The sequence below is a fragment of the Myotis myotis genome, unplaced genomic scaffold, assembly GCF_014108235.1.
Source record: "Myotis myotis isolate mMyoMyo1 unplaced genomic scaffold, mMyoMyo1.p scaffold_m19_p_8, whole genome shotgun sequence".
Taxonomy (NCBI): domain Eukaryota; kingdom Metazoa; phylum Chordata; class Mammalia; order Chiroptera; family Vespertilionidae; genus Myotis; species Myotis myotis.
Window position 1 is genome coordinate 41,516,786 of NW_023416390.1, and position 9,383 is coordinate 41,526,168.

Sequence of the window (9,383 nt, forward strand, 5' to 3'; positions counted from 1 at the left end):
GAGCACTGACTTCATTTCCACACCAAAGGATCAGCCGTATTTAACTTTTAAAAACATGTCTTCAGAGAGCTGTCTTGTTTTCTGTTCTCAAATAAAATAGGAATAAACCTAAAAAGGTCATCTCATTAAAGACAAAATAAAAAATTACATAAATGGGGTAGATTTAAAAATAACCTCACCACAGACATGTCCGAGCCTGCCTCTAGTGATCATAAAAGATATTATCATCAGTACAATTTTTAACAGATATATACTTTTATCGCATAAAGGACAGTTTTAGATGATTTCATATCATAGATATCCCATAAATGGTAGTCAATTTAATCTGAAAGTAAATTTATAAAGCGAGTCAAAAGAAATTAAAATTGCATGTGTGTTTTCTGTTTCTAAAATCTGAGATGTCTATTCATTTCCAAGTATTTTATATTTACATACATGTTAGGTTAGAAATAACCACACAATAGTGTGATGAGGCCTAAGGTGTGTGTGTGGGTGGGAGGAGTCGAGGACAGGGGGAGAGAGGTCAGTGGGGGAAAAAAGGGACATCTGTAATACTTTCAACAATAAAGATAAATTTAAAAAAAGAAATAACCTTTAAATTTTTGTTAGTGTAGTAACAATATTATTGGTAAGTAATTCAGTTTGTTTTCATGTATCAAAATTTTTCCACTTGCCTTAGGTCATTAAACAGAGTCTGCTTAATTTACTTTGCAGTACAATTATTTTAAAATCCATTTCTCCTGCTGACTCTTCGTGAATTGCAGAAACATAAGATATAGTTTTATCTCCAGTAGTAGTTCCCTTCAAGTGGGACTGAAATCTAAATAGATTTAAATATAAAGAAAAGTGTTTTAATTGGAAAAAAAACCCACAAAAACAAAAAAACAGGAAGGATTCATTAAAGCAACAGAAGAAAACCTGATCTGGGAACCTAAGAACTCTGGCAGAGCCACTGTAGCCAAGTTCCATGACCTGTTGTTCTGCCATGTGCTGTAAGGAACTCCCAAAACTCAAATGTACCAGGAAATTTAAAGGTTGAGTCTGGCTACAAGAAGGCCAAAGTGCCCTAAGTTTCATAAGTGAGCGATAATAGAATAAAACATGTAGCTGGCAGAAATGAAATGCAGTGTGTCTGGAGAATTTCATGATGAGCACCTGGATTTAGTAATGGCTGATGTCTTCCTTACATTGTTTACCTTTACCTCAGCTAGTAATTTGGGGTTGTACATCTTTTCTAGTTTAATTTTGAATGTTGTTGCATATTTGGTACATTTCTCAACAGTGCTAAAGATGTTTATCTGTGTATTAAATCTATAACAATGTTTTGAATGTACACACTCCTACAGAAATGTTTGTTTTATTAAGTAAATTCAGTATTTGCTGTGAAAAAAAAATGTTATTTGAGGCCATCATTTATCTTTGTATTTATTTTCTGTGTGCATATGTGTCTGTGTTACAATATTTTTTTTCTTCAGATTTAGATTAAATCATACTGGGATGAATTTAAAAAGAAAGAAAGAAAATAGAAGGGAAGGGAGGGAGGAGGGAGGGAGGGAGGGAGGGCATGGTGGTGTGGAAATAGGAGGCTAGGTTTTGTTGGGTCTCATTCCCTTAGGGAAAAATTGCTTTTGCCATTTTATTTTTATGTACAATAATCTAAGAAGGATATCCTACTGATTTGCTTCCTAATTATTGCTTTACACAAAAGAAGGGAAATATGTTTTCAATTGAGTTGCCTGAAGTCACGCCCTTTGTGTAGATCTCCCAGGCTGATGTTTCATTGTAAGAATACATATAGACAGCTTGGCCATTTCACAAGTAACTAATTCATGATTTTGAGGTATTCTGCTGCTTTAAGAGGCCTAAGTATCTTTGTTTTTAATAAAATGCTTAATGTTTAACTGAAGCTTCGGAATACTCTTTCTCTTCATAAGGGGGATAGAAGGACTGAAAGAGGCAAGCATGCATCTGAATACCAACAATTTAAATTCTGGGGATCACTTTTAGCCCATTAGCCTTGCCTGGATCTGTGATGCTTGCCTGTGTGAGAAGGATACTGGGACAGCCCGCTCCTTGGAACACTTTAAAGATGACAAAATAATTCGAATTATTGAAGTTTTCCTAGAGGGAGAAGAGTCTGCAGCCAAATGCAGGTTCCAGCGTCCTCACAGATTGCTCAAATTTGCATGGCAATTACACAGGGGGATTGCATCAATCCAGGGCCGTCAGCCACACTGATGCCATACAATTACAGGACGGCTTCGGTGCTTACACTTTAAAATTCTTACAGCATTGTGCCTGTTCTATTAGAACAAACTGCAGCAAATGACCCAAAGCCAATTCAAATGACTGAAGAGGAGGTGCCCAGGGGGTGGGGGGAGGGAGCGGGGGGGGGGGGGGGGGGGAGAGGGAAGAGGTGTAGCGTGGCCCCTACTGGCCAGCGTAAGCAATCACCAGTCCTCGGTGCTGGCTGCAGCAACCGCTGGCATCTTAATCCATGCTTCTCACGTGTGGCCAACAATAAGAATCATCAAATTCACAGAAGAGCTGTAAAGATTATGGGGGAAGTTAGGCAAAGCAGGACCTGGTCTCAGTACAAAAAGTACCCTTTATAAACACAGGGGCTAGAGTAGTTCTTTGTTTGGGTAGAAGGTTGATTATTTTAAATGCCAGTATCCACAGTTGTGCCTTCTCTAATTCCTTTTATAAATCATATGCTGCTATGATCTCTGATAAATTAATTTAGATCATAACGCCATAAGCCCCCAAATATAAACTACTTGATAGATGATAGATCCTCCCTTCCCCCAACTGGTGGGCGGAGTATGACGTAACCTGCAGCCCGGAAATACCTGACTGACCATGTACCTTATATGGACTATACATTGAACCACCAATCCACACCTGCCAAATACCCTAAGCCCTTGTCCTATATGGACAATGCAGTAAGCCACCAATCAGTGTGCGCCGAGTACACTAAGCCCTCCAGCCCCTCCCATTCCGCCCCTCAAAAGGCGTGCCCACCCCTGCACTTGCTGCTGTCCTCCCCTTGTGAGGCAGCCCGGCAGGTCCTTCTCCTCTAATAAAGCCTGTAGTCCTGGTTTTCGGCCTCTGTCTGATCTTTCAATAAAAAAACAAGCTATATTCAAGAAGAAAATCGAATTTAAAAAATTAATAAAACTGGAATTACCAGGAAAGAAGAATTCATAACGAGGTTAAATGTCTCACCATCTGAGTATAAATGTTCCTAAGCATTGATTTGGAATGCAATCTTTCCAAAAGTCTTAAAAGATTAAACAGATACTCCTAAAAGTCAGTCAACTATATTACCAACTTGGCACTAATTTATTATTTTCTTCCCTGTTTATGGTGAAAGATGGGGGAGGGAGGAAACAGGATAACTGAGCCCCCCACACTGACCATATTGTAGAAAATGGCCTGGAACAAAACGGGGGAAGAAATGACAACTGGAAAATTGTCTGACCACAGCTATGGTTGTGGAGATGTTCATAAATTACCAATGTTTACCAATAGGATACTTACAGGATTAATAAAAAAACATACCTTCCAACTAGTTTTAAAAGAAAATGACAAATAGATTAACAACACAAATAGAATGTGATCATTTCACACTTTGGCAAGCAGAAACATAAGCATGTTAAGAAGCAAAAATGCTTAGTCTAAATGCTTTTGGCTTCTATACATTTTGCCTAAATGAAATTCTTCTACGTGGTAAACATGCCTCCCCTTATGCAGCAAAATCCAACACCACTTTCCCAAAGTAATTCTGTCCAATGAGGCACTAAATCATTTTATCGCAACCACTAAATTATTTCTTATTGCTAGAATGGCACAATACAGTTACCTTTTTGATATATGCTCCAGATTTTCAAGATCCTGTTGGAAACACACTGATCCTTAAGACATTTTATGTCATTTATTGCTTTCCAGAATTTCTATCATTAATTAAAGGGTCTTCTTTCACCATCTCTCCCCCTGCACACACACACGCGCACACACACACACACACACACACACACACACACACACACACACAAATCTATTCCCCAACTGCCTATAGGCGGCAAAATAAAAGTCTATCACAGCAGCAGTGATGGTCATGCCAATTTCACAGTATGATCTGGGCACTCATTTCATTTTGAAAATGAACCTGCCCTCCATCTGTCTAAGCTGAAAGTCCTGCTTTTGTCAAGCCAGCACATGAAATAAGGGGAAAGACACAGAACAGCCTCCCTCCTGCCCGCTTCTGCTGCCACACTCACAGCTAGTTACCCACACAAAGAGGGGAACCTCAGCTGAAACCGGTAGGGATCAGAGAGCAGACAGTCCTTTATCTTTCTTATGTTTCCAAGAAGCCATTTGAAAAAGGTGAATGCTTTCATGATGCAATTCTGAGAAACAGGCAAACTAAAGAGATATATAACACAACTTCCTGTTTCCATGTTTTATCATCTTACCTTGATTTAATAGCAACTCATCCAAAGTAACAATTCATACGTAAGGATTTTAAAATATGGAGCCTGAGCGTCCAAGGGACACGTGTAGTTAGGCAGCTGTAGAGGTGAAGATTCTCCTCCACTCACCCTCAAATATTGAGCAGCACTAGCCAGCATCCCTCAACCCGTGTACCTCCCTGGTTTGAAGGCCCTTAAATGGTGCTCACAGAGACTAGGTTGAAAGAAGCCTCAGAGTAAGGTTATGGTGATCCTCATCAACTGCTTTCTGTAGGTGGCCAGAGCCCTACTCAACCCTGCTGAAATGGGTGTAGTTTGTCCCTTTCTTGGTATTCATACAGTGGAAGCTTCCTTGTCCGATTCCACCCGTAGGAACACAGCTCTGCCAATTTCTGAGCAAAGGAAAAGACTTAATTAGTACATAAAATCAGTTGCTTTATGATAGGAGCAATCACAAGTCTATAACAGTCCCCTCCTAGCTATTCCAAGTGACTAGGAGTTATACCACCCCCACATTACTCCTTAACATTTGCTTACAGCTACAGTTCAGGCCCGAAAGCTCACCTTTCTATTACCCAAACAAACTTGGTTGCTTATTTTAATGCAGAAAAACAACACACTAATTCATTGTCATACAACTTGGCACCAAACACTGAGCCCTTAAAAACTCATCTATAGGAGGTATATGGAATAGATTATTCATCAGTCACTATTTCCTACTGAAACTAGCTGTTCGAATATCATGGCACAGCTACTATTTAACTGTGTGGTCTTGGGCAAGTCACTTGGACCTTTCTAATAGACAGATTCTTCATCTGTAATATATAGACTATAGGGTGGACAATAAGATTAAAATTAATACATGTAAATGGTCTAATAGAGAGTCACATACTACAGTTGCTGTTGGCTCTGAAATTGTATATATAAAAAAGATGTAGGGGCAGCAAAACTATAGAGGAGACGGATAAAGGACTGTCACTGAAGTCTTTAAATATTTAGCAAAGATGCTTTTATTCAAACACCGTTTTTCTTGGGTATAGACAGGTCAATACAGATCATGGAAAATCAGTGGGAATATAGGAAGAGTAAGAAATATTTGTTTCTTAATTTCAATAAAAATTTGGAGGACCAGGGCAGAAAATACAGCCAAGTTTAAACACCAACATCTGCTCAGTAATACTTGTTTATTAAAAAGGGAAGTGGGAGACACTCGGATCTAAAATTTAAAGACTTTCATACCTGATAAGATTCACAAAACAATTTCCTGTGGAAATAGCAAAAAATAAGGACTCTTGGTCTCTGCATATTATGTTCTTACAAAGTGTGCCCTCAAGGCAGCTTAAAAACAGAAGTCTAGAGGAATTCCAAGGAAATATTCCACCTTTTCTATCCCATTAATTTACAAAAACAAAACACGAAACAACACCTCTATGCAGCACGTAGTATATAGGACACACGACCACAAACCTTCCTCCCCCTCGCCAAAGACCAAGATGACACAAGTAGGAAGCAACTCATCTACATAGAAACAGAAATCCAGTGAAACCCCAGCTGCCAGGCTGTGGCTCCCTCCCGCAAAGACTACATCTCCCAGAAAGCAAAGCGGCCAAGTCCCAAGTGGCCTGGGTGCACTTGACCGGTGCATGCCGGGAAGTAGAGTTTCCGCCACAAAACTACCAGGAGGGGATTCCTCTCTCTTCCCAATTCATTTCCTCCGCTAGTCGTCTTCCAGGACTGTATCAGTACTCGAGAGACTCTGTTCAGTGATTCCTTTATATTGCTAACGGTCTCCTTCCGTTGCAAGGTAATATCCGAGCTAGGAGTTTTCCGTTTCCGGTTGGCTTATTGCCTTGGAAACTGGGACGCACAGGCATCTTGGCGGTTATGGCGGGGCTGGGCAGTACGCCGATCCCCGACGGGGAGTTCACCGCGGCCGTGTACCGGCTCATCCGGGACTCCCGCTACGCCGAGGCGGTGCAGCTGCTGGGCAGGGAGCTGCAGCGGAGCCCGAGGAGCCGCGCCGGCCTGTCGCTGCTGGGCTACTGCTACTACCGCCTGCAGGAGTTCCCCATGGCTGCCGAGTGCTATGAGCAGCTGAGCCAGCTGCACCCGGAGCTGGAGCAGTACCGCCTGTACCAGGCCCAGGCGCTGTACAAGGCCTGCCTTTATCCCGAGGCCACCCGGGTCGCCTTCCTCCTGTTGGACAACCCCGCCTACCACAGCCGGGTCCTCCGTCTCCAAGCTGCTATCAAGTACAGCGAGGGCGATCTCCCCGGGGCCAGGAGCCTGGTGGAGCAGCTTCTGAGTGGGGACGGGGGTGAAGACGGTGGGGGTGAGAACGAGTCAGATAGCCAGGTCAACCTGGGTTGTTTGCTCTACAAGGAGGGACAGTATCAAGCTGCATGTTCCAAGTTCTTTACAGCCCTGCAGGCCTCGGGCTACCGGCCTGACCTTTCCTACAATCTGGCTTTGGCCTATTATAGCAGCCGACAGTATGCCTCGGCTCTGAAGCATATTGCAGACATTATTGAGCATGGCATCCGCCAGCACCCAGAGCTAGGTGTGGGCATGACCACGGAGGGCATTGATTTTCGCAGTGTTGGCAACACTTTAGTTCTTCACCAGACTGCACTGGTGGAAGCCTTCAACCTTAAGGCAGCCATAGAATACCAACTGAAAAACTATGAGGTGGCCCAGGAAACCCTCACTGACATGCCACCAAGGGCAGAGGAAGAGTTAGACCCTGTGACCCTGCACAACCAGGCGCTGATGAATATGGATGCCAGGCCTACAGAAGGGTTTGAAAAGCTACAGTTTTTGCTCCAACAGAACCCCTTCCCCCCAGAGACCTTTGGCAACCTGTTGCTGCTCTACTGCAAATATGAGTATTTTGACCTAGCAGCCGATGTCCTGGCAGAGAATGCCCACTTGACTTATAAGTTCCTCACACCTTATCTCTATGACTTCTTAGATGCCATGATTACTTGCCAGACAGCTCCTGAAGAGGCTTTTATTAAGCTGGATGGGCTAGCCGGGATGCTGACTGAGCAGCTCCGGAGACTCACTAAACAAGTGCAGGAAGCAAGACACAATAGAGATGATGAAGGGGTCAAAAAGGCAGTGAATGAATATGATGACATCCTGGAGAAGTATATTCCTGTATTGATGGCCCAGGCAAAGATCTACTGGAACCTTGAAAATTATTCAATGGTAGAAAAGATCTTCCGCAAATCTGTGGAATTCTGCAATGACCATGATGTATGGAAGCTGAATGTGGCTCATGTTCTGTTCATGCAGGAAAACAAATACAAAGAAGCCATCGGTTTTTATGAGCCCATAGTCAAGAAGCATTATGACAACATCCTGAATGTGAGTGCTATTGTATTGGCTAACCTCTGTGTTTCATATATTATGACAAGTCAAAATGAAGAAGCTGAGGAGTTGATGAGGAAAATTGAAAAGGAGGAAGAGCAGCTCTCCTATGATGACCCAGATAAGAAAACCTACCATCTCTGCATTGTGAATTTGGTGATCGGGACACTTTACTGTGCCAAAGGTAATTATGACTTTGGGATTTCTCGAGTTATCAAAAGCTTGGAACCTTACAATAAAAAACTGGGAACTGATACCTGGTACTATGCCAAAAGATGCTTCTTGTCCTTATTAGAAAACATGTCAAAACACACAATCATGCTTCGTGACAGTGTTATTCAAGAATGTGTGCAGTTTCTAGAACACTGTGAAGTTTATGGCAGGAACGTGCCTGCTGTTATTGAACAACCCCTGGAAGAAGAAAGAATGCATATTGGAAAGAATACAGTCACATATGAATCCAGACAATTAAAAGCTTTGATTTATGAGATTATAGGATGGAATATGTAGTTATGTCTGTTAATGGGCATGTTTGTTATCTATATATGGTATTCTCTTTTGTCTGTAGTTGTCCTTTGGTTTCTTTACATTTGTTGAAATTTTTATCCTTTAAAAGTTAAAATAATATAGCTGTAACTTTTCTTTTTAATAATCTCATGAAATGAAATGTAATAAAAGAACTTGAACCCTAGAAGTGTATGAGAAAATTCAAAAGTGAATGAGGAAATTGTGTTTAATAGTATTTCTAGTGCCTGTGTTCCCTATCCTTGTGCTTTGGTATATCCTGAGGGAACCCTCCATGACAATATTACATTATCCACGGAATAGGCACTATTAAGTCCAGGATTCCATTAATGTGTAGGACATCTGGGTATTAATAATCATTTCAAGAATATAGTGTTGTATTCCAACATTAACCCTTATAATTACATTAATTTATAATGCATACATTTTGCATAGACCTTCTAAGTGGGATTTTTTTGTTGTTGATGATGATTTTTGTTTGGTTGGTTTTTACTATGCAAGACTCGGGGAATTCTTGTGCCATAACAAAATTGTGGTGCTATGGTGCGGAGACAATAAACAACTGACCAATTTCCATTTTTCTTCTCCATTTATTAATAATTTAAATATACAAACATGAACATAAGCTATAATCATACTATTTTCATAATTTATCTTTAACATTAATAATAGGTAGCTTTAGACTAAGTTCTTAATTCTTATCCTTGTATTTCTACTTAGGACACATGAATCCTAGAACATGTTTCCATGTTCTGGCCTCTTGAAAATGAAAAAAAATTGGTATGCTATTTCAATGATCCTATCAACCTCCTATCCTATTCATATAACAGAAGGAATGGTCTACCAATGGATTCTGAAGTCATATCTGGTAGATTCATAATACAAATGTCATATTTAACAGCCTCTCAGTAGTGTTTTGGAGTTCTCACTATGAACCTCAATCATTCTGCTCAGGCATTTAATTTTCTATAAGCTACAAAAGCTTTACTATTTGTTCCACCCTCATGTCTG

General features: G+C 40.9%; 1 protein-coding gene across 1 annotated transcript; it reads left to right on the forward strand.

Annotated features, from left to right (window-relative positions):
• Nucleotides 1-6,147: 6,147 nt before the first annotated feature.
• On the forward strand, nt 6,148-8,937 carry LOC118662171 (tetratricopeptide repeat protein 30B). Its single transcript, XM_036320790.1, has one exon. The coding sequence runs from the start codon at nt 6,360-6,362 to the stop codon at nt 8,355-8,357; it is 1,998 nt and encodes a 665-aa protein (XP_036176683.1). The 5' UTR covers nt 6,148-6,359; the 3' UTR covers nt 8,358-8,937.
• The last annotated feature ends 446 nt before the right edge of the window (nt 8,938-9,383 follow it).

Bases quoted from the DNA above. Each gene is read 5' to 3' on its own strand.
- LOC118662171 (XM_036320790.1), top strand. From the start codon at position 6,360: ATGGCGGGGCTGGGCAGTACGCCGATCCCCGACGGGGAGTTCACCGCG.